We start from the raw sequence: 27,919 nt of genomic DNA, 5'->3' as shown, positions 1-27,919 counted from the left end.
ATTGCACTACCTGTTTGAGTCTCAGAATCGTGGACTGGCTCAGGCCGCACTGGGATCTCTGAAAACACTTTCATTCAGTGGAATGATACTGACCCCGGTTGACTGCGCGGTCCTGTCTCATGCGATCGGACTCTGTGATACAATAAACCACCTCAGCCTGGAGAAATGCAACATTCAGTGTGAAGGAATCCAGCGGCTGGGACCCGGGCTGCACAAGTGCCAGGAGTTGAGGTAACTTGATTTATCTCTCACTCAGAACTGTGACACTGTTCCATTCTGCTGTTTCAAAGTAAACGGATTTGGGTAAAACTGCAGTAAATCAGATTGAGATGAATAGTGACAAATGCCACCCCATTCATCCTGTGCGATCACTCTTCCCCATCCCCGTTCATCCTGTGGGATCACTCTTCCCCATCCCACTTCATCCTGTGTGATCACTCTCCCCCATCCCCCTTCTTCCTGTGCGATCACTCTTCCCCATCCCCCTTCATCCTGTGGGATCACTCTTCCCCATCCCCCTTCATCCTGTGCGATCACTCACCCCATCCCCCTTCATCCTGTGCGATCACTCACCCCATCCCCCTTCTTTCTGCGCGATCACTCTCCCCCATCCCCCTTCATCCTGTGCGATCACTCTCCCCTATCCCCATTCATACTGTGCGATCACTCTCCCCCATCCCCCTTCATCCTGTGCAATCACTCTCCCCCATTCCCCTTCATCCTGTATGATCACTCTTCCCCATCCCCCTTCATCCTGTTGGATTTCTCTTAGCCATTACCCGTCCTCTTGTCAGATTTCTCTTCCACACCCCTGCTCCTATTGTGGGAGCTCTCTTCCCTATCCACTTCCTCCTGTGGCATCTCTCTTCACAACGCCTTCCTCCAGTGGGATTTCTCTTCCCCATCCCCCTTGCTCCTGTGGGATCTCTCTTCCCCATCCCCTTCCTCGTGTAGGATCTCCTTTACCCATCCCCCTTCCTCCCAAGCAATCATTTTTCCTCATCCCCCTTCCTCCTACAGGATCTCTCTTCCCCATTCCCCATCATCGTGTTGGATCTCCCTTCACCATCCGCCTTCCTCCTGTGGGATCTCTCCTTCCCATTACCTTTCTCCCGTAGAATCTCTCTTTTTTATCCCCCTTCCACCTGTGGGAACTCTCTTCCCAATCCCCCCATAACTGTGGTATCTCTTTTCCCCATCCCATTTCATACTGCGGGATCACTTTTCCACATTCCAATTCCTCCTGAGGGATCTCTTTTCGCGATCTCATTCCGCCTGTGGAATATATCTTCCCCATTCCTTTCTTCCTGTGGGATCTCTCTTCCAAATCCGCTTCCCCATGTAGATTACTTTTCCCGATCTCCTTCCTCTCGTTCGATCTCTCTTCCTGATTCAGCTTCCTACTGCGGGATCTCTCTTCTATAACCACTTCCTCCTCCGGGATCTCTCTTCCCCATCCCTCTTCCTCCTGTCGGATAACGCTTTTCCATCCTCTTCCTCCTGTAGGATCTCTCTTCCCCATCCGCCTTCCTCGAGTAGGATATCTCTTCCCCATCCCCATCCTCCTGTGAGATCTCTCTACCCCATCCCCCTTCCTCCTGTGGGATCTCTCTTCCCTATCCTCTTCCTTCTGTGGGATCTCTATTCCCCATCACCCTTCCTCCTGTGGGATCTCTCTTCCCTATCCTCTTCCTCCTGTGGGATCTCTCTTCCCCAGCCCCCTTCCTCCTGTGTTATCTGTCTTCCCCATCCCGGTCCTGCTGTGGGATCTCTCATCCACATGACCCTTCCTCCTGTGTGATCTCTCATAACCAGCCCCCTTCCTCCTGTGGGTTCTCACTTCCCCATCCCCCTTCCTCCTGTAGGATCTCGTTACCCCATCCCTCTTCCTCCTGTGTGATCTCTCTTCCGCATCCCCCTTCCTCATGTGGGAAATCTCTTCCCCTTCCCATTTCCTCCTATGGGATCTCCTTTCCCCATCCACGTCCTCCTGTGGGATTACACTTCCCCATCCCCCTCCTCCTGTGGGATCTCTCATCCCCATCCCAGGCATCCTGTGGGATCTCTATTACCCATCCCCATTCCTCCTGTGGGATATCTCTTATCTATGCTCTTCCTCTTGTGGGATCTCTCATCCCGAGCTCCCTTCCTCCTGTGGATTCTCTCTTCCCCATCCCCCTTCCTCATGTGGGATATCTCTTCCGCTTCCCATTTCCTCCTGTGGGATCTCCTTTCCCCATTCCCGTCCTCCTGTGGGATCTCTCTTCCCCAACCCCGTCCTCCTTTGGGATCTCTCTTCCCCATCCCGCTTCCTCCTTTGGGACCTCTCTTCCCCATCCCCCTTCCTCCTGTGGGATATCTCTTCCCCACCCCCCTTCCTCCTGTGGGATCTCTCTTCCCCATCCACGTCCTTCTGTGGGATCTCTCTTCCCCATCCCCCTTCCTCCTGTGGGATCTCTCTTCCACATCCCTTTTCCTTCTGTGGGATCTCTCTTCCCAATCCCCTTCCTCCTTTGGGACCTCTCTTGCTGACTCCACTTCCGACTGTGGGATCTCTCATCCCTAGACGCCTTCCTCCTGTGGGATCTCTCTTCCCCTTACCCCTTCCTCCTATGGGATCTCTCTTCCCCATCCCCGTCCTCCTGTGGGATCTCTCTTCCCCATCCTCTTCCTCCTGTCGGATCTCTCTTCCACATCTCCCTTCCTCCTGTGTTATCTCTCTTGCTGCCTCCGCTCCCGACTGTGGGATCTCTCATACCCAGCCCCCATCCTCCTGTGGGATCTCTCTTCCCCAGCCCCCTTCCGCCTGTGGCATCTCTCTTCCCCATCCCCGTCCTTCTGTGGGATCTCTCTTCCCCATCCCCCTTTCTCCTGTGGGATCTCTCTTCCCCATCCCCGTCCTCCTGTGGGATCACTCTTCCACATCCCCCTTCCTCCTGTGGGATCTCTCTTCCCAATCCCCATCCTCCTTTGGGACCTCTCTTGCTGACTCCACTTCCGACTGTGGGATCTCTCATCCCTAGACGCCTTCCTCCTGTGGGATCTCTCTTCCCCTTGCCCCATCCTCCTATGGGATCTCTCTTCCCCATCCCCGTCCTCCTGTGGGATCTCTCTTCCCCATCCCCGTCCTCCTGTGGGATCTCTCTTCCCCATCCTCTTCCTCCTGTCGGATATCTCTTCCACATCTCCCTTCCTCCTGTGTGATCTCTCTTGCTGACTCCGCTCCCGACTGTGGGATCTCTCATACCCAGCCCCCATCCTCCTGTGGGATCTCTCTTCCCCAGCCCCCTTCCGCCTGTGGCATCTCTCTTCCCCTTCCCCGTCCTTCTGTGGGATCTCTTTTCCCCCTTCCCCATTCCTCCTGTGGGATCTCTCTTCGACATCCCCCTTCCTCCTGTGGGATCTCTCTTCCCAATCCCCCTTCCTCCTGTGGGACCTCTCTTGCTGACTCCACTTCCGACTGTGGGATCTCTCATCCCTAGACGCCTTCCTCCTGTGGGATCTCACTTCCCCATCCCCCTTCCTCCTGTAGGATCTCGTTACCCCATCCCTCTTCCTCCTGTGTGATCTCTCTTCCGCATCCCCCTTCCTCATGTGGGAAATCTCTTCCCCTTCCCATTTCCTCCTATGGGATCTCCTTTCCCCATCCACGTCCTCCTGTGGGATTACACTTCCCCATCCCCCTCCTCCTGTGGGATCTCTCATCCCCATCCCAGGCATCCTGTGGGATCTCTATTACCCATCCCCATTCCTCCTGTGGGATATCTCTTATCTATGCTCTTCCTCTTGTGGGATCTCTCATCCCGAGCTCCCTTCCTCCTGTGGATTCTCTCTTCCCCATCCCCCTTCCTCATGTGGGATATCTCTTCCGCTTCCCATTTCCTCCTGTGGGATCTCCTTTCCCCATTCCCGTCCTCCTGTGGGATCTCTCTTCCCCAACCCCGTCCTCCTTTGGGATCTCTCTTCCCCATCCCGCTTCCTCCTTTGGGACCTCTCTTCCCCATCCCCCTTCCTCCTGTGGGATATCTCTTCCCCACCCCCCTTCCTCCTGTGGGATCTCTCTTCCCCATCCACGTCCTTCTGTGGGATCTCTCTTCCCCATCCCCCTTCCTCCTGTGGGATCTCTCTTCCACATCCCTTTTCCTTCTGTGGGATCTCTCTTCCCAATCCCCTTCCTCCTTTGGGACCTCTCTTGCTGACTCCACTTCCGACTGTGGGATCTCTCATCCCTAGACGCCTTCCTCCTGTGGGATCTCTCTTCCCCTTACCCCTTCCTCCTATGGGATCTCTCTTCCCCATCCCCGTCCTCCTGTGGGATCTCTCTTCCCCATCCTCTTCCTCCTGTCGGATCTCTCTTCCACATCTCCCTTCCTCCTGTGTTATCTCTCTTGCTGCCTCCGCTCCCGACTGTGGGATCTCTCATACCCAGCCCCCATCCTCCTGTGGGATCTCTCTTCCCCAGCCCCCTTCCGCCTGTGGCATCTCTCTTCCCCATCCCCGTCCTTCTGTGGGATCTCTCTTCCCCATCCCCCTTTCTCCTGTGGGATCTCTCTTCCCCATCCCCGTCCTCCTGTGGGATCACTCTTCCACATCCCCCTTCCTCCTGTGGGATCTCTCTTCCCAATCCCCATCCTCCTTTGGGACCTCTCTTGCTGACTCCACTTCCGACTGTGGGATCTCTCATCCCTAGACGCCTTCCTCCTGTGGGATCTCTCTTCCCCTTGCCCCATCCTCCTATGGGATCTCTCTTCCCCATCCCCGTCCTCCTGTGGGATCTCTCTTCCCCATCCCCGTCCTCCTGTGGGATCTCTCTTCCCCATCCTCTTCCTCCTGTCGGATATCTCTTCCACATCTCCCTTCCTCCTGTGTGATCTCTCTTGCTGACTCCGCTCCCGACTGTGGGATCTCTCATACCCAGCCCCCATCCTCCTGTGGGATCTCTCTTCCCCAGCCCCCTTCCGCCTGTGGCATCTCTCTTCCCCTTCCCCGTCCTTCTGTGGGATCTCTTTTCCCCCTTCCCCATTCCTCCTGTGGGATCTCTCTTCGACATCCCCCTTCCTCCTGTGGGATCTCTCTTCCCAATCCCCCTTCCTCCTGTGGGACCTCTCTTGCTGACTCCACTTCCGACTGTGGGATCTCTCATCCCTAGACGCCTTCCTCCTGTGGGATCTCTCTTCCCCATCCCCCTTCCTCCTGAGGGCTCTCTCTTCCCCATACCCGTCCTCCTGTGGGTTCTATCTTCCCCATCCCCCTTCCTCCTTTGGGACCTCTCTTCCCCATCCCCCTTCCTCCTGTGGGATCTCTCTCCCCCATCCCCCTTCCTCCTGTGGGATCTCTCTTCCCCATCCCCCTTCCTCCTGTGTGATCTCTCTTCCCCAGCCCCCTTCCTCCTGTGTTATCTGTCTTCCCCATTCCCGTCCTCCCGTTGGTTCTTTCACCCACATGCCCCTTCCTCCTATGTGATCTCTCTTGCTAACTCCCCTTCCTCCTGTGGGATCTCTCTTCCCCATCCCCGTCCTTCTGTGGGATCTCTCTTCCCTATACCCCTTCCTCCTGTGGGATCTCTCTTCCCCATCCCCGTCCTCCTGTGGGATCTCTCTTCCACATCCCCCTTCCTCCTGTGGGATCTCTCATACCCAGCCCCCATCCTCCTGTGGGATCTCTCTTCCCCAGCCCCCTTCCGCCTGTGGCATCTCTCTTCCCCTTCCCCGTCCTTCTGTGGGATCTCTCTTCCCCCTTCCCCATTCCTCCTGTGGGATCTCTCTTCGACATCCCCCTTCCTCCTGTGGGATCTCTCTTCCCAATCCCCCTTCCTCCTGTGGGACCTCTCTTGCTGACTCCACTTCCGACTGTGGGATCTCTCATCCCTAGACGCCTTCCTCCTGTGGGATCTCTCTTCCCCATCCCCCTTCCTCCTGAGGGCTCTCTCTTCCCCATACCCGTCCTCCTGTGGGTTCTATCTTCCCCATCCCCCTTCCTCCTTTGGGACCTCTCTTCCCCATCCCCCTTCCTCCTGTGGGATCTCTCTCCCCCATCCCCCTTCCTCCTGTGGGATCTCTCTTCCCCATCCCCCTTCCTCCTGTGGGATCTCTCTTCCCCAGCCCCCTTCCTCCTGTGTTATCTGTCTTCCCCATTCCCGTCCTCCCGTTGGTTCTTTCACCCACATGCCCCTTCCTCCTGTGTGATCTCTCTTGCTAACTCCCCTTCCTCCTGTGGGATCTCTCTTCCCCATCCCCGTCCTTCTGGGGGATCTCTCTTCCCCATACCCCTTCCTCCTGTGGGATCTCTCTTCCCCATCCCCGTCCTCCTGTGGGATCTCTCTTCCACATCCCCCTTCCTCCTGTGGGATCTCTCATACCCAGCCCCCATCCTCATGTGGGATCTCTCTTCCCCAGCCCCCTTCCGCCTGTGGCATCTCTCTTCCCCATCCCCGTCCTTCTGTGGGATCTCTCTTCCCCATCCCCCTTTCTCCTGTGGGATCTCTCTTCCCCTTACCCCTTCCTCCTATGGGATCTCTCTTCCCCAGCCCCCTTCCTCCTGTGTTATCTGTCTTCCCCATCCCGGTCCTGCTGTGAGATCTCTCATCCACATGCCCCTTCCTCCTGTGTGATCTCTCTTGCCGACTCCGCTCCCGACTGTGTGATCTCTCATACCCAGCCCCCTTCCGCCTGTGGGATCTCTCTTCCCTATCCTCTTCATCCTGTGGGATCTCTTTACCCCATCCCCCTTCCTCCTGTGGGTCTCTCTTCCCCAGCCCCCTTCCTCCTGTTTTATCTCTCTTCCCCATCCCCGTCCTCCTGTTGGATCTCTCATCCACATGCCCCTTCCTCCTGTGTGATCTCTCATAACCAGCCCCCTTCCTCCTGTGGGTTCTCTCTTCCCCATCCCCCTTCCTCCTGTAGGATCTCGTTACCCCATCCCTCTTCCTCCTGTGTGATCTCTCTTCCCCATCCCCCTTCCTCATGTGGGATATCTCTTCCCCTTCCCATTTCCTCCTATGGGATCTCCTTTCCCCATCCACGTCCTCCTGTGGGATTACACTTACCCATCCCCCTCCTCCTGTGGGATCTCTCATCCCCATCCCAGGCCTCCTGTGGGATCTCTCTTCCCCACCCCCCTTCCTCCTGTGGGATCTCTCTTCCCCATCCACGTCCTTCTGTGGGATCTCTCTTCCCCACCCCCCTTCCTCCTGTGGGATCTCTCTTCCCCATCCACGTCCTTCTGTGGGATCTCTCTTCCCCATCCCCATTCCTCCTGTGGGATATCTCTTATCTATGCTCTTCCTCCTGTGGGATCTCTCATCCCGAGCTCCCTTCCTCCTGTGGCATCTCTCTTCCCCATCCCCCTTCCTCATGTGGGATATCTCTTCCGCTTCCCATTTCCTCCGGTGGGATCTCCTTTCCCCGTCCCCGTCCTCCTGTGGGATCTCTCTTCCCCAACCTCGTCCTCCTTTGGGATCTCTCTTCCCCATCCCGCTTCCTCCTTTGGGACCTCTCTTCCCCATCCCCCTTCCTCCTGTGGGATATCTCTTCCCCACCCCCCTTCCTCCTGTGGGATCTCTCTTCCCCATCCACGTCCTTCTGTGGGATCTCTCTTCCCCATCCCCCTTCCTCCTGTGGGATCTCTCTTCCACATCCCTTTTCCTCCTGTGGGATCTCTCTTCCCAATCCCTTTCCTCCTTTGGGACCTCTCTTGCTGACTCCACTTCCGACTGTGGGATCTCTCATCCCTAGACGCCTTCCTCCTGTGGGATCTCTCTTCCCCTTACCCCTTCCTCCTATGGGATCTCTCTTCCCCATCCCCGTCCTCCTGTGGGATCTCTCTTCCCCATCCTCTTCCTCCTGTCGGATATCTCTTCCACATCTCCCTTCCTCCTGTGTTATCTCTCTTGCTGACTCCGCTCCCGACTGTGGGATCTCTCATACCCAGCCCCCATCCTCCTGTGGGATCTCTCTTCCCCTTGCCCCTTCCTCCTATGGGATCTCTCTTCCCCATCCCCGTCCTCCTCTGGGTTCTCTCTTCCCCATCCTCCTTCCTCCTGTGGGATCTCTCTTGCTGACTCCGCTTCCGACTGTGGGATCTCTCATCCCGAGCCCCCTTCTTTCCGTGGCATCTCTCTTCCCCATCCCCCTTCCACCTGTGGGATCTCTTTACCCCATCCCCCTTCCTCCTGTGGGGTCTCTCTTCCCCATCCTCCTTCCTCCTGTGGGATCTCTCTTGCTGACTCCGCTTCCGACTGCGGGATCTCTCATCCCGAGCCCCCTTCCTCCTGTGGCATCTCTCTTCCCCAACCCCCTTCCTCCTGTGGGGTCTCTCTTCTCCATCCCCCTTCCTCCTGTGGGATCTCCTTTCCCCATCCCCGTCCTCCTGTGGGTTCTTCCTTCCCCATCCCACTTCCTCACGTGGGATCTTTGTTCCCCAACCCCCTTCATCCTATGGGATCTCTCTTCCCTATCCTCTTTCTCCTGTGGGATCTCTCTTCCCCATCCCCTTCCTACTGTGGGATGTTTTTTCCCCATCCCCGTCGTCCTGTGGGATATCCTTTCCACATCCGCCTTCCTCCCGTGGGATCTCTCCTTCCCATTCCCTTTACTCCCATAGGATCTGTCTTTCCTATCCCTCATCCTCCTGTGTGAACTCTCTTCCCCGTCCCCCCAATTCTTGTGGGATCTCTTTTCCCGATCCCCTTCTAACTTTGGGAACTCTTTTTCCCATCACACTCCTCCTGTGGGATCTCTTTTCTCCATCCCCCTTCCTCCTGTGGGATGTATTTTTCCCCATCCATTTCCTCCTGTGGGATCTGACTTCCCCGTCCGCCTGAGGGAATTCTCTTCCCCATCCCCCTTCCTTCTGTGGGATCTTTCTTCCCCATCCCCTTCCTCCTGTGGTATCTCTCTTCTTCATCCCCTTCCTCCGGTAGAATCTCTCTTCTTCATCCCCTTCCACCGGTGGGATCTCTGTTCCCCATCCCCCTTCCTCTTTTGGGATCTCTCTTCCCCATCCCACTTCCTCTTGTGGGAACTCTTTCCCCCATCCCTTTCCTCTTGTGTCTTTCCATCCGTTCCCTCAGGTGGGTCTTCTCCTCCATCTCCCATCGACATTTCCCGATTCACAAATCTTCCTCACTGTAGGGCTATATCACCTTCAACCCTACTTCTTCTGACACTCTGTGGTCAGTAACACTTTTCTAGCCAACGGAGAACGAGACAGAATATGTGGAGTTCACAGGGTCACAGCAACAGACTAAATTACTGACATTGGGTGAATACCCTGGAGCTGGGCAGTGAGGGACATTGACAGTGATGGGAACTCCGATCAGTGATTTACGGAAGGGTTTAATGTTTCCTGAAATATCCGCGTGAGACAATTACTCTCAGACCCACGGTTTGTATCACTTTGCTCATCAATTTGTCTGTTTGTGTTTAGACTTGGGGGGAACGACCTGGGAGATTCAGGAGTGAAACTGGTATCTGCGGCCCTGAGGAACCCGGAGTGTAAAATACAGAAACTGTGGTAAGTACCAGACTGTGGGAGATTGTGTTTACAGTCATGGGTGTCTGATACTGAACATTAATGTGATCAATAATAATTTTACTGATTATCACTGGGGATCTGTACCATCTCCTGTCTCTCCGTGTCCTTCACCCTCACCCTCTCTCTCATCTCCAGGCTGGAGAGTGTCGGTCTCACAGATTCTGGTGCCGAGGATTTCGCGTCCGCTCTCAGTACAAATCGATCACTGACGGAGCTGAACCTGAGTGGTAATAAACTGCGAGATTCAGGAGTGAAACTGGTGTCTGCGGCGTTGAGGAACCGGGAGTGTAAAATACAGAAACTGTGGTAAGTACCAGACTGTGGGAGATTGTGTTTATAGTCACAGGGTGTCTGACATTGAACATTAATGTGATCAGTAATTGTGTTACTGATAAACACTGGGGATTTGTACCATCTCCTGTCTCTCTGTGTCCTTCGCCCTCACTCTCTCTCATCTCCAGGCTGAGTATGGTCGGTCTCACAGATTCTGGGGCCGAGGATCTCGTCTCCGCTCTCAGTACAAACCCATCACTGACGGAGCTGGATCTGAGTGATAATAAACTGGGAGATTCAGGAGTGAAACTGGTGTCTGCGGCTCTGAGGAACCGGGAGTGTAAAATACAGAAACTGCGGTAAGTACCAGACTGTGGCAGATTGTGTTTACAGTCACTGGGTGTCTGATACTGAACATTAATGTGATCAATAATAATTTTACGGATTATCACTGGGTATCTGTGCCATCTCCTGTCTCTCCGTGTCCTTCACCCTCACCCTCTCTCTCATCTCCAGGCTGGAGAGTGTCGGTCTCACAGATTCTGGTGCCGAGGATTTCGTGTCCGCTCTCAGTACAAATCGATCACTGACGGAGCTGAACCTGAGTGGTGATAAACTGCGAGATTCAGGAGTGAAACTGGTGTCTGCGGCTCTGAGGAACCCGGAGTGTAAAATACAGAAACTGGAGTAAGTACTAGACTGTGGGAGATTGTGTTTACAGTCACTGGGTGTCTGACACTGAACATTAATGTAATCAGTAATTGTGTTGCTGATAACCACTGGGGATTTGTACCGTCTCCTGTCTCTCTGTATCCTTCACCCTCACTCTCTCCCATCTCCAGGCTGAGGATGGTCGGTCTCACAGATTCTGGGTGCGAGGATCTCGTCTCCGCTCTCAGTACAAAACCATCCCTGACGGAGCTGGACATGGGATGGAACTCTCTGACAGACGGATCTCTCCCCTCTCTCCGCCGCCTCATACTGACCCAACCGAGTCTGGAGCTGATCCGGTGAGTGTTTGTGTTAATGTTCAATGTGATAAAATGTCAGCGGAACCGCGGGTTTTCTGGTGATACTTGTCTGTGAGTGTTGTTGAAACATTAACCCCGGTCCCCTGTTACTGACACTGTTGTGTGATCTGTTTATTCCATCTTCATTCTCCCATCTGTTTCAGGCTGTGGAACAATCGGTTCAGTCAGACCGGGAAGAAGGACCTGAGGTCTCTGCAGGAACCCAGACCCGGAGTGAGAGTGTCTGTTTGAACATCTGAATGTGTGAACATCCACGCCCGCCGGATGGAACCGATTCCCCGCAGGCCTTTAAGTCTCCCTCCCCTTTAACTCCCCCTCCCCTTTAACTCCCGCCCTTACCTTTAATGGCCGCGCACCGGGCGGGCTTCCCAATGGTTTCAACGGAACTGGCTCCGGTCTCGAGCTCGGTGATATCGGAAGCGCTCCCGCAGTGACGTGATTCCGCCCGTTGTCCAGCTGCGCAGCTTCCGCCGGATGTGCGGGTTCGAGACTCTCCCGCGTGACACCCCGGGGAATTACCTAGACAGGAGGAGCCCGGGGGGCCGGGAGTCAGTCTGGGACACCGGTGTCCCGGGAGAGAATCCTTTTCCTCCCTTTGCTAATGACGGTGCATTCGGCTGTCTGGCCAATACAATGATGTTAATTGACAAATACCTCGGCAATGGCCTCGGATCCGCAGCGATCCCGGACACGGCCCTGAAGTGTGATTGGATGCAGAGTGACGGTGAGAGACGGGACTGATTAATCTACCGGTCACCCGTTGTCGCCGGTCAGTTAATTCTGTGTGACTGTGAGTGAGTCGGGAACATTGAGGCGACCCACTTTCTGCGCAGACGCATGGACACACAAATAGCCAGCGCGGTGAGCACCTCTGACGTCATTTCCGCTCGGAGAGGGCGGGCGCTCGGGATTAAATGCGCAGGCGCATCGGCTCACAAATACCCCAGGATTAAATGCCAGCGCCGCTAAGTTTGAATAAACAAGTCTGGAACAGACTTACCGACTGCCTGTCGTTGTCTCTCGCTCAGTATGTAGTACATCGCTACAACAGCTTATTTATTCCCGCGACAGCAGCTCACATACTGTTTAATTTACATTTATCATGATGAAATCAATAAACCGCTGTAACCTCCTGACTTGGTGTCGGACTTGAGTTTGTTTGAGGTTTCTGCTGCCCCCCGCACCCTGTGCACTGTAACAGTGGGTCGGAGCTCCTCACACTGACACAGTAGCGTCTCAGCTGACGAAGGTCGGACATTCCCGGGGTGAAATATAGAGTGAATCTCCCTCCACACAGTCCCATCACACACTCCGGGGGTCAGACACAGAGTGAATCTCCCTCCACACCGTCCCATCACACACTCCCGAGGTCTGACACAGAGTGAATCTCCCTCCACACCGTCCCATCACACACTCCCGGGGTCAGACACAGAGTGAATCTCCCTCCACACAGTCCCATCACACACTCCCGGGGTCAGACACAGAGTGAATCTCCCTCCACACCGTCCCATCACACACTCCCGGGGTCAGACACAGAGTGAATCTCCCTCCACACCGTCCCATCACACACTCCCAAGGTCTGACACAGAGTGAATCTCTGTCCACACCCTCCCATCACACACTCCGGGGGTCAGACACAGAGTGAATCTCCGTCCGCACCCTCCCATCACACACTCCCGGGGTCAGACACAGAGTGAAACTCCCTCCACACCGTCCCATCACACACTCCCGAGGTCTGACACAGTGTGAATCTCCGTCCACACCCTCCCATCACACACTCCCGGGATCAGACACAGAGTGATTCTCCCTCCACACCGTCCCATCACACACTCCCGGGGTCTGACAGAGTGAATCTCTCTCCACACCGTCCCATCACACACTCCGGTGGTCAGATACAGAGTGAATCTCCCTCCGCACCGTCCCATCACACAAACGAGATCGCAATCCATGGCGTTCTCTCTCACCGTCCCTACCCCTAACGGGTCGCCTTCCACTCCCGTCCACTCACACAGGCCTCGCTCTCAATCAAAGGCCATCTTCTCTCATTCATTCCCACCACCCGCAATCCTAACGGGATGCACCGCTACCTATTCGCTGCCATCGTCCGAGCACTGTCTGCATTCCAAATAGGATCCAGCCCTTCCCATTCATTCTCACAGTCCGCACTCCCAGTAAACCCGACCCCTTCCCATTCACTGCTTCCATTTGCATCCCTAACGAGACGCACCCCCACTCATTCGCTCCAGTCGTCCGAACAGTCCAACTGGATCCCACTCTTTCCCTTTCATTCCCAATGTGACCCACCCCTTCCCGTTCCCTCCCAATGTGACCCACCTCTTCCCGTTCACTCCCAATGGAACCCAACCCTTCCTGTTCACTCCCATTGTGACCCAGCCCTTCCCGTTCACTCCCAATGTGACCTACCCATTCCCGTTCGCTCCCAATGTGATCCAGCCATTCCTGTTGTCTCCCAATGGGATCCAGCCCTTCCCATTCACTCCCAATAGGACCCAGCGTTCCCTTTCACTCCCAATGGGACCCACCCTTCCTATTCACTCCCAATGGGACCCAGCCCTTCCCATTCACTCCCAATAGGACCCACCCTTCCCATTCACTCCCAATAGGACCCATCCCTTCCCATTCACTCGCACCATCTGCCTTCCAATGAGACCCCTTCCAATTCATTTCCATCGGTCTGTGAACCTGGGAATTTGGGTGGACGCCGGAATTCCGAGTTTAACAGAACACAGGGCTGCGTTTACGGAATTTGACGAGAACGCCGATGGTTTATCGGTTACAAGGAGAGTCGAGGGTCGTGTGGATGTTGACGACTTTGTAAAACTGACGAGTTTCTGACTTCTGGCGGAGCTGGCGGATATGATCAGACTTCAGGAACTTCGGCACGCCTTCCTGAAGCTGCGGGGAGGGGGGTGCGTGTCAGAGAGGTTTATGGTTTCCGTGTCCCCGGGCTGAGAGATTCCCTGTGTCGACATAGCACATTCTCGGTAAACATGTCCGCCAGGGATGGAGTGAGGCGCTGACTTACAATGTCCACTGTCGCACACAGAATCTATGGCGAAGGAACATGCGGTGCCCATGGATGCAATCCCGGGATCGAGTGTGTTACTGATTGTAATAACAGTTCTTTAATTTGTGTTTTATGTCGTCTTCGGTATTGCATATATGTTTTAATTCTAGAAACTTTGTCATTAAATGCAATCATGTATATATCTCAGATATTCGCACATACACGTGGGTTTAGGGGAGGAGGGATGGGGGCTTGGAAGAAGCGGAGTGATCGGACGAGTGGACTGATGAGACGGTGAACGTGAAGAAGTCACTGACTCAATAGGGGACGAAAAGGGGAGGGGCGGAAGTTCCTGTCACAAACTGGTGGCAGACGTGGATAAGATAAAGGCGGGGTGAGGAGGAATGAAACGACAGGAAGGGAGCGGGAGTGGTGGAAAGGGGACGGAGGGGAAGTGCTGGAACTGGGAGGGAGTAGAAGTGATGGAACTGGGAGGCAGGGGAAGTGATGAAACGGGGCGTGAGGGGATGTGATGGAACGGGGAGGGAGGGGAAGAGATGGGACTGGGACGGATCGGGAGTGATGGGATGGAAAGGGAGGATAAGTGATGGCTCGGAGAGGGGCGGAAGGGACGGGACACGGAGGGAGGGGAAATGATGGGACGGGGAGGCAGGGTTAGTGATGGAATGGGGAGGGACGGTAAGTGATGAAACGGGGTGGGAGAGGAAGTTATTGAAAACGGGAGGAGAGGACGTGTTGGGACGGGGAGAGAGAGGAAGGAATGGGACAGAGAAGGAGGCGAATTGATGGGACGGGGAGAGAGGGGAAGGAATAGGACAAAAGGGAGGGGAATGATTGGGCAGGGTGGAGAGTGTGGGGCTGTGACTTACTCAACAGTGGAGGATGGATGGGTGGTTATAGTTCCTACGCAAATTAGCTGGGCGGCAAGAAAAGGGAGGCGTGTGCTCGAGGAGGAAAGGGGGAGCAAAGGGTCGGGGACGCGGTCTGGGCTGATGGGACGGAGAGTTGAGTGTTGCAACGGTGGGAGAGGGGAAAGACTCAACGATGGAGGGAAGGAGTTGGGTAGGGGAGCGAAATTTCCCATCAGAATGTGTTCACCACCCAGGATGTGGTGGATGGCGGGATAAAGGGCAAGGGGTCAGAGAGGGCAGGGTGTCAGGAGTGATGGGCTCAGTAGGGGAGTGGCTCAGTGGGTAACAGAGAGAGAGGGTGATGAGGAAAGGCGAAATTTGGCATCGCAGAGTGGTAGCCAACCAGCATAAGGTGCACAACATCGAGGTGGTGGGGAGGGAAAAGCGAGGGGAGGGAGCGAAGGTGTTTACAAATGGGGATGGAAAGGAGGGTGACAAATGGTGAGTGTGAGGGAGTGACACAGTGGTGGAGGTAATGGGGGGGGGTCACACCCTGTCACAAAATGGCTGTAGGCAGATGTTTAAATGGAGATCTGGAAGTGTGGGGGGCAGCGAGGGAAAGCAGAGGAGGGGTGGGGATTTGAGAAGGAACAAATAGGGAGGGAAGTGAGTGGACGGTGAGCAAAAGGGTGTGACAGTCGGCGATGCTTCAAGAGGGTTGTCCATCTTATCCACCGCAAAATGGCCGCCAGCCAGTGTGAGATGGGCGGTCATCATCATAGCCTGTCACACCAGACAGCCAAGCACTCTAGAGATTCGATGGTCATTAAACCCCATATTGTCACCATATTCTCTCCCGTCCTACAAACTCCCGATCTCGCTCTGTTGAGAGTGCACCGCCTCCGTCTGTCCAACAGTGTCCCGTCTGGCAACGTTTCTGTGGGTCTGGCGATGTCTTGTTTGGTGGGATTCTGGCTTCCGTTTGTGGCCAGAGGTCAGCCCTGTATGTTTGGGGTGGGGGATGTTCCGTGAGGTAGCTCCTCACTGCAGCAATTTTTTTCCTCGATTTTAGGCGGCTGGAAACTGGCACCTGATGGTGTAGTGAGTGTCGTGGATCCGAGGTCTGTTTTCCTTTTTCAATTATTGTTGTAGTGTGTCTTCGGATCTCTGGGGGAGCAATGCCTGCGAGTATGTAAATGGTGTCAGTGGGTGCGGGGCGCAGTGTGGCCCTGATTATTCGGCACGCTTCGTTAAGCAACGGGTCTATTTTCTTCACAGGGGCTGATCTGCCCCACACAGGTGCACAGTATTGTGCGGGTGCATAGCAGAGTGCTAGGGTAGTTGATCTAAGTGTGTGAGCATTGGCTCTCCATTTCGTTCCTGCTATTTTTTTTCAAGAGAGAATTGCGAGAGCCGACTTTCCCTCGGGGTGTTTGGATGTGGGTGGCAAATGAGAGCGTCCTATCCTGTGTCACGCCCAGGTAAATTGGATTTGGATGGTGTTCGAGCTCCTTCCCACACCAGAAGATCTGGAGTTTCCGAGCTGCTTCTCGATTCCTCACGGGAAATGCACGTACTTGAGTTTTTGATGGATTTGTGTTCAGAGACCATTTTTTATTCCACTGCTTCATTGCCTCGAGGACTGCTGTAAGTCGTACTTCAACTTCTTGGGAGGATTAGCTTGTGTTGCTGAGCATAGGTCGTCTGCACAGATAGACCTGCGTGTGTTAGGAGGTTGGTTGGTCGTCTGGGTAAACATTAAATAGTAGAGGTGCCAGGACTGATCCCTGTGGTAGTCCGTTCTTTTGTGGAGGCCACCTACTCTTAATTCCATTCATGTCTACAGAAAGTCTAAGATTTTCAAGGAGACTTTTTATTACTTCCACTGTGGTTTCATTCTTTAACATTTCAGATAACTTCAGTAGAAGGCCTTTGTGATTCACAGTGTCCTATCCTCTTGTTAAGTCAACGAATACTGCCCCTATAATTCGTCGCATTTCGAAACCATCCTCAATATACTGGGTTACGTTTAGGAGTTGACCGCAGCCAGAGCAGCCTGGCCTGAACCCGGCTCGGTCTGGTGTTAGAAGAACTTCGACTAAGAGGGATATGCTTTTCAGTATGAGTCTTTCGTAGAGTTCATGGAGGGTGCAGTGCAAGGAAATTGGTCAATACTTATTAGGAATTGTGGGGTCTTTATTAGGTTTTAGGAGAACAATTTTGACTCTTCTCTTTTTAGGTAATTTTAATGATCTTAGGCCACTGTTCAAAAGGGACAGAAGCCAGTGGAGTGCTTTAGGTACAAGCTGTTTCAGGAATTCATTAAGAATTTGTTGGATTTTAGCTGTGATACCTCATCCTTTAATTCTTCCATGGGGACAGGAGAGAGAGAGATGACTCTCCCGCTCGAGAGAGATGACTCCATCTCTTGATGTTACGCCTCTGTCAATAATCCCATCACGCCCTGGGGTTTATCCACCTTAATGTTATTTAAAAGCACAAAGCTACCTCCTCAATTACTTCAAAATACTCCAGCATATTAATACTCTTTGCCTTGATCTCCACATGCTCCATGTTCATGTCTTTGGTAAATGCTCGCCTCCCCCTTCGCACTGGAGTGTTCGCGCTCTCCCCCTTGTTATCCTCTTCCTCCTGATGTCCGCATAGAATGCTTTGAGATTCTCTTTAATCATACTTGCCGAAAAGTTTTCTTGGGTCGTCATGGCTCTCCTAATTCACCTCGTCTGTTTTTTCATTGGAGTTCTTTTCTGTCTTCAAATTCACCCTCCAATCTCTTTTATTCTAGCTTCCTGAGCATTACCTACTTTCTGTTGTATTCCGGACTACATCCATGACATCTCTCAGCATCCCTGGTTCTCTACCTTGCCATCCTTGTCCTTCCTTCTGACTGGAACGTTCCTGTCCTGTCCTCTGTGTAGTTCGACTTCAAACACCCTCCACATGTTGGATGTGGACTTGCCCAGAAACAGCTGCTCCCTGTTAACACTCCCTCCTTCCTGCCTAACCTTTCGTAATTTGCCCTGCTCCAGTTTAATACTCACCCGCAAGCTCCATGCTTATTCCCCTCTGTACTTTTCCATTCTCCCCGTACTTTGTTGCATTCACCATGAAATTATTTCCACTCACAACCACCATTTCTGCCCCGGGGAAAAGTCTCTATCAGTCCACACGATCATCTTGTACACCTCTATCAAGTCAGCTCTCCTCCGCCTTTGGTCAAAAACGAAACACCCTATCTCGCTCAAAGTATCATCAGAGAACATGCTCTCTAATCCAGGCAGCATCCTGCTAAACCTCCTCTGCACCCTCTCTGATCCAGGCGGCATCCTGGTGAATCTCCTCTGCACCCTCTCTAATCCAGGCAGCACCCTGGTGAATCTCCTCTGCACCCTCTGTAATCCAGGCAGCATTCTGGTGAATCTCCTCTGCACCCTCTCTAATCCAGGCAGCATCTGGTGAATCTCCTCTGCACCCTCTGTAATCCAGGCAGCATCCTGGTGAATCTCCTCTGCACCCTCTCTAATCCAGGCAGCACCCTGGTGAATCTCCTCTGCACCCTCTCTAATCCAGGCAGCATCCTGGTGAATCTCGTCTGCACCCTCTCTAATCCAGGCAGCACCCTGGTGAATCTCCTCTGCACCCTCTCTAATCCAGGCAGCATCCTGGTGAATCTCCTCTGCACCCTCTGTAATCCAGGCAGCATCCTGGTGAATCTCCTCTGCACCCTCTGTAATCCAGGCAGCATCCTGGTGAACCTCCTCTGCACCCTCTCTAATCCAAGCAGCGTCCCGGTGAATCTCCTCTGCACCCTCTCTAATCCAGGCAGCGTCTCGGTGAATCTCCTCTGCACCCTCTGTAATCCAGGCAGCGTCCCGGTGAATCTCCTCTGCACCCTCTCTAATCCAGGCAGCACCCTGGTAAACCTCCTCTGCACCCTCTCTAATCCAGACAGCATCCAGGTGAATCTCCTCTGCACCCTCTCTAATCCAGGCAGCATCCTGGTAAACATCATTCCCGGAATCATGCTAGTAAATCTTCCCCGAACCCTCTCAAAGGTCAGCAGATTCTTTCTTCGATAAGGCGCCCAAAACTGCACACAATACTCCAATTGAGGTCTTACCAGAGCGTCAACATCACATCGCTGCTCCTGTGCTCTATTTCTCTAGAAATGAATGCCAACTTTGCATTCGCCTTCTTCACCGCCGACTTACTGTGGAAGTTAACCTTAAGGGTATCCTGCACAAGGACTCCCAAGTCCCGTGGTGTGGAAGCGCAAGACTGGCCTGTCCACACGGAACTGTGACGAGGCTCAGAACCGAGAGATCGACATCCGGAGGAGCGGGTTGGGTGTTGTAACACTAGACCTCAGCTCTTCCCCTTCCTCCCCCAGAATTTCAGATGAACAGAGGGGGGTAGAGCAGAAAGAGTGTTGGTGGGACCGTGGAGAGTGTAGGGGAAGGAGCGGGTTGGGTGTTGTAACACCAGACCTCAGCTCTTCCCCTTCCTCCCCCAGAATTCCAGATGGACAGAGGGGGGTAGAGCAGAAAGAGTGTTGTTGGAACCGTGGAGAGTGTAGTGGACGGAGCGGGTTGGGTGTTGCAACACCAGGCCTCAGCTCTTCCCCTTCCTCCCCCAGAATTCCAGATGGACAGAGGGGTGTAGAGCAGAAAGAGTGTTGGTGGAACCGTTGAGAGTGTAGGGGAAGGAGCGGGTCAGGGAGACGGGGGAGAAGATGGGGAGGGAGGAGATATCTGTGACGGGAAGGAGTGTAGGTGAAGGAGCGGGTCAGGGAGACGGGGGAGAAGATGGGTAAGGAGGAGATATCGGTGACGGGAAGGAATGTAGGGGAAGGAGCGGGTCAGGGAGACAGGGGAGAAGATGGGGAAGGAGGAGATATCGGTGACGGGAAGGAGTGTAGGGGAAGGAGCGGGTCAGGGAGACGGGAGAAAAGATGGGGAAGGAGGAGATATCGGTGACGGAAGGAGTGTAGGGGAAGGAGCTGGTCAGGGAGACGGGGGAGAAGATGGGGAGGGAGGAGATATCTGTGACGGGAAGGAGTGTAGGTGAAGGAGCGGGTCAGGGAGACGGGGGAGAAGATGGGTAAGGAGGAGATATCGGTGACGGTAAGGAGTGTAGGGGAAGGAGCGGGTCAGGGAGACGGGGGAGAAGATGGGGAGGGAGGAGATATCGGTGACGGGAAGGAGTGTAGGGGAAGGAGCGGGTCAGGGAGACGGGGGAGAAGATGGGGAAGGAGGAGATATCGGAGACCAAAATGTAGCACCTCACACTTATCAGCATTAAACTCTTTCTGCCATCTTATGGAAATGTGGATAATGTGGGGAATGCGGTAGATGGGTCGGGCAGCGTGTGAGGGGAGAGGAACAGAGTCACCGGTTCAGGTGGGAGTCCCTCCACCCGTGACCTGATCCCGTTTCCTGTTTACGTTTTGCCGCAGATCTGCAGCATCTGCGGGTCTCTGCTCTACGTGCACGTGTAGCTTCCCCTTTCGCCCGTTCATACAAGTCAGTGAGATCCGGATCTGTCACGTCCTCTCGTTGTGGGTGGACAATGTTTTTACTGATGATGAACTTCAGTAAAAACATAAATTAGAAAAAAAAGAAAGGGTCCCGAGGAGTTTCACAAGGAACTTTCCTGGATTGGGGAGCATGCCTCATGAACTCAGATTGAGTTAACACAGCTTTTTCTCCTTGGTGCGAAGGAGGGTGAGAGGTGACCTGATAGTGGTGTATAAGTCGATGAGAAGCATTGATCGTGTGGATAGTCACAGGCATTTTCCCAGGCCTGAAATGTTTGCCACAAGAGGACACAAGTTTAAAGTGCTGTGGAGTAGGTACAGAGGAGATGTCAGGGGAAAGTGTTTTACGCAGAGAGTGGTGAATGCGTGGAATGGACTGCCGGAAACGGTGATGGAGGTGGATATGATAGGGTCTTTTAAGAGCCTTTTGGATAGGTACATGTAGCTTAGAAAACTAGAAGGCTATGCGTAAGCCTAGTAATTTCTAAGGTAGGGTCATGTTCGGCACAACTTTGTGGGCCGAAGGGCCTGTATGGTGTTGCAGATTTTCTATGTTTCTATGTTTCCACCCGTAAAGACTCACTTTGACGAGTTGTCTTGTCTGTTCTGACTGTGTTTTGTGGTGACATTTGCTCAGCCCTGTAATGTCACCCCCTCCTCCTGTTATTCCTTCCGCTTTCTCCTGTCTGAAAATAGGAAAACCCGAAATATCGTGCTGTCCTGCTTGCTCCTCCTCCACCCCATTCTCAATAATGACTGCAATATCATATTCACTGTGTTGATTCATACCCTGAGCTCAACTGCGCTTCTTAGAATCTTCCTGCATTGAAATATACGGAGCTCAGGGCACCAGTCGCGTGATGCACAACCTTTTGATTCTCGCCTTTTTCTGAGGACTTAACAACATCTGTCTCCATATCGACTCCGCTGTCTGCTCTCGAACTCTGAATCCCATCCCACTGCAAATCGAGTTCAATTCTGGAGATCTCCCACCTACACCGGCACTTGAGCCACGTGGTAAACTGTATGCTCTTCATACATCTTGTCACACTGGGACGGGTGGTGGTCCTGTCCTTTAATTTAACAGCTAAATCCCTGACATCACTTTGCAAAACCTCGTTTCCATATATACCGATTTCATTGGTACATATCTGCTGCTCACTCACCCACTTAAGAATCATTGAGAAGGAATGGTGTGCTGTGAAAAGGGGAAGGAAGGGGAGGAGAGTGGGGCCACAGAAAGGGTGTTCAGATTTAGCCGTTGGAGCAGAACGTGTGAGGCACCATTTTCTTGCTCCCTATCTTTGCTTGGAGTCAGCTTAAAAGCCGAAATCCACTGACCCTAAATATTATACCATCACACTGCCGGGTCAGACATTTAAAGTACCTCCCACAACATCGCAGCACACTCTACTAAACTCAGAAAAAGTACGAAACCCTGTCCCTCCTCCGGTCTCCCCACTCACCGATACCCAGGCATTCGGCTTCCCAGCAGTCTCGAACTGTGTGAGTCTCTCTGAGATGGTGTGTGTGTGTGAGCGGATTGTGTGCTGCCGTTAGAGGAAGGAAGGGGAGGAGAGAGGAGGCCAGGGAAAGGGTAGTGAAAATGTAAACACTGATGCAAGTGGTGTGGAATCACATGACCGGCCTGTGCATGCAGATTTGTGGAGAGATTCAGATCCTGGTGATAGATATCCGGTGAAAAGGGGGAGGGGTGTAACACCAGACGTCAACCCTCCCTCATACTCCCCTCAATTGCCTGTGACACAGAGTGGGGGCAGAGCGGAGGGGCGACGAAGATGGGGAGCGCTTAGCAGGCGGACTGTATCACGGAGATGGGGCGGAGAGTATGGGTACGTACGGGATGATCGAGACGGCGAAGTGTGCAGGAGAGGGTGTGGGTCACAGAGACGGGGTTGCTTGTAGGGGAGGGATGGGTGAGGGAGACGAGAGTGGTGCACTCTGGAGACTGTGTGACCGTGACGGGGAATAGTGTAGGAGAGGGAGAGTTTGATGGATTCGGGGAGGAGTTTTGGAGAGGGATGGTGTTATCCATAAGGGGAGGAGTGTTTTCGAGTTACAGTGCAGGGCCTGACTCTGTGTTGGTATCGTTGAGTAGTGAGATCCTGCTCTGGTGCAGAGCCTGTCAGTGTGTCAGTGTCGCGATGAGGGCGTGTTCGTGTCAAACGTGGGATGTTGCAGTAACACCGAAACACTTTCAGAGCACCATTGAAGAACATCTGCGTGTCACAGGGAGGGTTGTGTGTCTCGTTCACAGCTTATGCAATCGGTGCTGTCCCGCCTGCTTCTAGTCGCACTAATATTTACAGTGACAGGATTAGAGGCGTTGACCCTTGAACCGAGCGCACTGCGATCAATACTTCCAGCATTGAAACGTATGCTGCTCAGAAAATTAGTCCTGGCAGGCTCCACCGTTTCCTTCCTGACTTTGTCTGAGGTCTTAAAAACATCTGTCCCAACAACCACTCAACTATTTGTGATGGCGTTCTTGTTTCCATCTGCCTGCAACTCTAGTTTATACCACCACTCCACCCTTTTAATGGCAATCATTACCGCTGGGATATTAGTTCCAATCCAGTTCAGGTGTAAACTGAAAGAGTTGCTGATGGGAGAAAATGAAGCAGCTGAGCAAGGTGGGGGCGGTGTGGCGCGGCCTCCAGGCTGGAGTCTGTGCTGCCCCCCAGTGTTCGCTCGGCAGAGTACAATCTCTGTTGTGAACAATTGTAGATTACCGTGGCATTCCGTGTGTGTGTGTGTGTGTGTGTGTGTGTGTGTGTGTGCGTGTGTGCGTGTGTGCGTGTGTGTGTGCGTGTGTGTGCGCGCGTGTACATAACACGTGAAAGTATTTTACTGATATCATCCATATGCTTGCTATCTTTCTATTATATACACAATATGTGTGCTTTGTGCCGTGTGGGACTGTTGGTGTTCTGTTTAGCAGCTTGATCCTGGCTGTATTCATGGTCATTCCTGTGTGATGGAATTAAAATTAAATGGAATTGAATTGAATTGATATGAAACCGTCCCGTCTGTAGAGGTCGCATTTCCGTTGAAGAGAGACCGATGAGAAACGTATCTGAAGACCTAACTCTTTAGTCACTTCTTAAACTAAATGTTCTTTCTAATTTTGGCCTCACCTGCACACACGTAAGTTTGCAGAATGAGCTCCCTCTTCCTACCTATATAATGGCCGCTACCACCAAAAAATTTCGTTCTCGTCCACCGTACCACCTTTTTGTTTCCCTAACAAAGAAACACCATCGAAACAGCTCACCACATCTCACCCAAATCCGTTCTGAACCATAGTCAGTGTCAGAGACCTGACCGGTGAGCCTTTCCCCTGCTTGGACATTTGCACCTCTCTCCTCCCATCCGGAAGCATCCAAAGTGGTCTAGCTGTTATTGAGCGGGTTGGCCACAAGGTGTCTTTGCACTGGCTCTGGCTGTTCAACCCATTTCACCTTTCTGTCTGTCACCACGTTTCCTGTACCGTGGTCGTAAATATGTTCTCCCTGTCACCCCCTCAGCTTCCCGAATGATCCCTAGTACATCCAGCTCCAGTTCCAACTGGGTCAGAGGAGCAGTGAAGCGCACTCCATACCGTCCCATCACACTGTCCCTGGGTCAGAGGAGCAGTGAAGCGCACTCCATACCGTCCCATCACACTGTCCCTGGGTCAGAGGAGCAGTGAAGCGCACTCCATACCGTCCCATCACACTGTCCCTGGGTCAGAGGAGCAGTGAAGCGCACTCCATACCGTCCCATCACACTGTCCCTGGGTCAGAGGAGCAGTGAAACGCACTCCATACCGTCCCATCACTGTCCCGGGGTCAGAGGAGCAGTGAAGCGCACTCCATACCGTCCCATCACACAGTCCCTGGGTCAGAGGAGCAGTGAAGCGCACTCCACACCGTCCCATCACACTGTCCCTGGGTGAGAGGAGCAGTGAAGCGCACTCCATACCGTCCCATCACACAGTCCCGGGCTCAGAGGAGCAGTGAGGCGCACTCCATACCGTCCCATCACATTATCCGTGGGTCAGAGGAGCAGTGAAGCGCACGCCATACCGTCCCATCACACTGTCCCTGGGTGAGAGGTGCAGTGAAGCGCACGCCATACCGTCCCATCACACTATCCCTGGGTGAGAGGAGCAGTGAAGCGCACTCCATACCGTCCCATCACACAGTCCCTGGGTCAGAGGAGCAGTGAAGCGCACTCCATACCGTCCCATCACACTGTCCCTGGGTGAGAGGTGCAGTGAAGCGCACTCCATACCGTCCCATCACACTGTCCCTGGGTGAGAGGTGCAGTGAAGCGCACGCCATACCGTCCCATCACACTGTCCCTGGGTGAGAGGAGCAGTGAAGCGCACTCCACACCGTCCCATCACACAGTCCCGGGGTCAGAGGAGCAGTGAAGTTTATATTTTACCATATAACCATATAACAATTACAGCCTAGTAACAGGCCATCTCGGTCCTTCTAGTCTGTGCCGAACGCTTACTCTCACCTCGTCCTACCGACCCGCACTCAGCCCATAAGCCTCCATTCCTTTCCTGTCCACATCTCCTGCCCCTTAACTCTCAACTCATGTCCTCTTGTGTGAATCTCCCCTACGGTCAATGGAAAAGCCTAGTCAAGTTAACTCCATCTATCCCCCTCATAATTTTAAATACCTCTCTCAAGTCCCCCCTCAACCTTCTACGGTCCAAAGAATAAAAAAAAACTAACTTTATCAACCTTTTTCTGTAACTTAGGTACTAAAACCAAGGTAACATTCTGGAAAATCTTCTCTGTACTTTCTCTATTTTGTTGACATCTTTCCAATAATTCCGTAACCAGAATTGGACACAATACTCCAAATTTGGCCTCACCAATGCCTTGCACAATTTTAACATTACATCCCAACTCCTGTACTCAATGCTCTGATTTATAAAGACAGCATACCAAAAGCCTTCTTCACCACCCTATCCACATGAGATTCCACATTCAGGGAACTATACACCATCACTCCTTGATCACACAGTTCTACTGCATTCCTCAATGCCCTACCATTTAACATGTATGTCCTGTTTTGATTCGCACACAGCTGTCAACTGTGATTCTCTTAGGGACCCATTTTATCACTCACTATCCTTTTGTTAGCAATATATAGCAAGGTATAAACCCTTTGGATTGTTAGCAATATATAGCAAGGTACAAACCCTTTGGATTTATTTTCAGCTTACGTGCCAAATCAACCTGTAATTTTTTTATTTTACATTCTTTATATTCCCCGAGCACCTCATTTACTCCATGCTGCCTATATTTGTTGTAGATCTCTCTGTCTTTCCGAACCAAGTTTCCAATATCCCTTATTTCGAGTCTGAGTCTCAGTAAGTGTTTTCATCACCATCCCAACCATCCATAGCTCTCTCGTTACAGATGTGATTACAACGTCAGCAGTTTGAGAAGATTTGGCCTTTCGTTGAAGACCAGCAAATGGACATCGCCAGGCATTCTGACTTGTTGATGGCCGCCTGGTGTGGAGGCTGCAACGCACAAGTTCGCCAGAGGCGGCAGAGTTGTGTAGACTCAACCAGCTCCAACACGGGCATAACCCTCCCCGGCTTCGGGGACATCCTCAAGATGCAATGCCTTGAGAAGGGAACATCCATCACTAAGGCCGCTCACCCCCGCACAAGCTTCCAGTTCATTACGACCATCCGGGAGTGGCGCAAGAGACTGAAAGCTCAACGATTGAGGAATATATTCTTCCCCTCAGACGTCATATTTTTGAATGCATGAGCACCATGTCGACATTCTTGCGGCATTTATTATCTTTTGCATTTGACATTGATTTTACATATTTGCGCCCTACTGATCCATCAAAAGAACAAAGCTCACGTGGTACAAGTCACAGCTAATAAAACAGACCGTGAATCCGGTAGAATACATGCGATACAGGTGGACAGGACATATGACACGCTGGCTCTCATCAGTCAGGACACTGAGTTCGGGAGTCGGAGGTCACTTTGCAGTTGTAGAAGTAATGGGTCAGGCCACATTTGGAGTATGGCGTTCGGTTTTGGTCGCTCTGCTGTGGGAAAGTTGCCAATGAGGTGGGAAGACTGGAGAGGAAGGTTTACCAGGACACGAGGGACTGAATTATGAAGCGAGGTCGGCAATGTTTAGGTGTATAAAACCACGAGGGACACAGTTAAAGTGAATGCGTGCTCTCTATTTCCCCAGCGGTGGGGTATTGAGAACTTCAGTGACATGATTGAGGTGAGAGTAACTGGAAAGTGAAAAGAGAGATGGAGTGGGTTTAGACAAATGAAAGAGTGGGATGGGAAGAAAGGGTGAAGAGGGTGTAGAGAATCAGGGGTGAGAGTCTGAAGAGAGGAGAGAAGAGTTGGGGGAGAGGGAGGCAAGAAAGTAAGAGGAAGGAAAATGAGGATGAAAGAGAGAGAGTTTAGAGGGACGAGGGTAAAGAGAAGACGAGGTGGCCAGTAAGACAGCGATAGAAGAAGGGAGCAGAATAGGGCAAGGGGGTTAGGGAGGAGAGGATGGGTTAGTGAGTGTCGGAGAGAGAGAGAGAGATGGGGAGAAAGAGGGTGTTGCCATTTGATTCAAGTCTGCCCCACGGGCTTTTGACAGAGATCCTGGATCTTTTGAGAAATATCAGGGCACAAAGGTGCAGAATTTTTACAGATGAAACGGTGCTGATCAGTTTCGCAACCGTGATCTTCACATTCAGTGCATTCGAACTCTGCACCGTTCTTCCTGTACACGACATTAGAGGCCAGGTTCCTGTCAAGAAGGAGGAAACAAGATGAAAAGGGACAACACTCCTCAGCAGAGAGCCTGAGTCAGAACACAAAATCACTGACGCATTCCCTCACCGTTGACCTGTGGCAGACCCCCAAATCTTCCAGCAACCTACTTTCCCAGCACAGCCCTGATTCAGTCTCCAGATTACTCACAGTGTCCCACTCTCTCCGCACCGCCCCGTGTCGGTCCCCAAAACACACGCATTTCGCACTCTCTTCCCACAGGCCCGTGTCAGTCCCGGAAATAATCCCACTGTCCAAATGTCTCCTTACAGACCTGTGCCAACCACCAAAGCACTGCCACTTCCCATTCTCTTCCGACATTCCAAGTCAGTCCCCAAAATAATTCAACTACACACACTCTACCAACAGCACGTGTCGGTTCCCAAACGAATCCAATTGACCGCGCTCTCCCCACAGACCTGTTTCTCCCAACTTAATCCCAGTGTCCCACTCCCTCCCCACTGTCCGTTCCAAAAATACTCCCACTGACACATTTCCTCCCCAGAACCTCGGTCGGTCCGTAAACAGCTCCAACTGCCCCACGCTCTCTCAACAGACCGCCTTCTGTCCCCGAAATGCTGCCAATTTCCATACACTCCCCATAGAACCTCTCATACCGCAAAATAATCCCCCTGCCCACACCCTCTCACAACACGTGTCAGTCCGCAAACTAATCCCACGGCACATAACGTTCCCACTGCCTGTGTCAGTTCCCAAAATAAAGCCGTTGCCGACTCCCTTCAGCAGACTGTATCAATCCCCAATCTAATCCCAAGACGTATTCTCTCC

The 27,919-nt window shown here is 52.8% G+C and overlaps 1 protein-coding gene and 1 long non-coding RNA gene across 2 annotated transcripts in view; both read left to right on the top strand.

Annotated features, from left to right (window-relative positions):
- The window catches only part of LOC140720489 (uncharacterized), a 179,483-nt gene that overhangs the window by 89,356 nt on the left and 62,208 nt on the right, over positions 1 to 27,919 (top strand). The gene's annotated exons all lie outside the window — the stretch shown is intronic.
- LOC140720455 (NACHT, LRR and PYD domains-containing protein 3-like) lies at positions 83 to 11,955 on the top strand. The gene is made up of 7 exons (XM_073035307.1): positions 83 to 231; positions 9,427 to 9,513; positions 9,670 to 9,840; positions 9,996 to 10,166; positions 10,324 to 10,494; positions 10,650 to 10,817; positions 10,982 to 11,955. Exons 1-7 carry the CDS (start codon positions 83 to 85, stop codon positions 11,067 to 11,069), a joined length of 1,005 nt encoding a protein of 334 aa, XP_072891408.1. The 3' UTR covers positions 11,070 to 11,955.

This window comes from Hemitrygon akajei, unplaced genomic scaffold (assembly GCF_048418815.1).
Source record: "Hemitrygon akajei unplaced genomic scaffold, sHemAka1.3 Scf000043, whole genome shotgun sequence".
NCBI classification, from domain to species: domain Eukaryota; kingdom Metazoa; phylum Chordata; class Chondrichthyes; order Myliobatiformes; family Dasyatidae; genus Hemitrygon; species Hemitrygon akajei.
This window is presented reverse-complemented; position numbering and strand designations above follow the sequence as displayed.

What these genes read in the sequence shown, in the direction of transcription:
- LOC140720455 (XM_073035307.1), top strand. Translation starts at nt 83, where the DNA reads ATGATACTGACCCCGGTTGACTGCGCGGTCCTGTCTCATGCGATCGGA. An exon ending in TGTAAAATACAGAAACTGGA is followed by an intron (nt 10,495 to 10,649) that starts GTAAGTACTAGA and finishes TCCCATCTCCAG; the next exon opens with GCTGAGGATGGTCGGTCTCA. An exon ending in CCGAGTCTGGAGCTGATCCG is followed by an intron (nt 10,818 to 10,981) that starts GTGAGTGTTTGT and finishes CATCTGTTTCAG; the next exon opens with GCTGTGGAACAATCGGTTCA.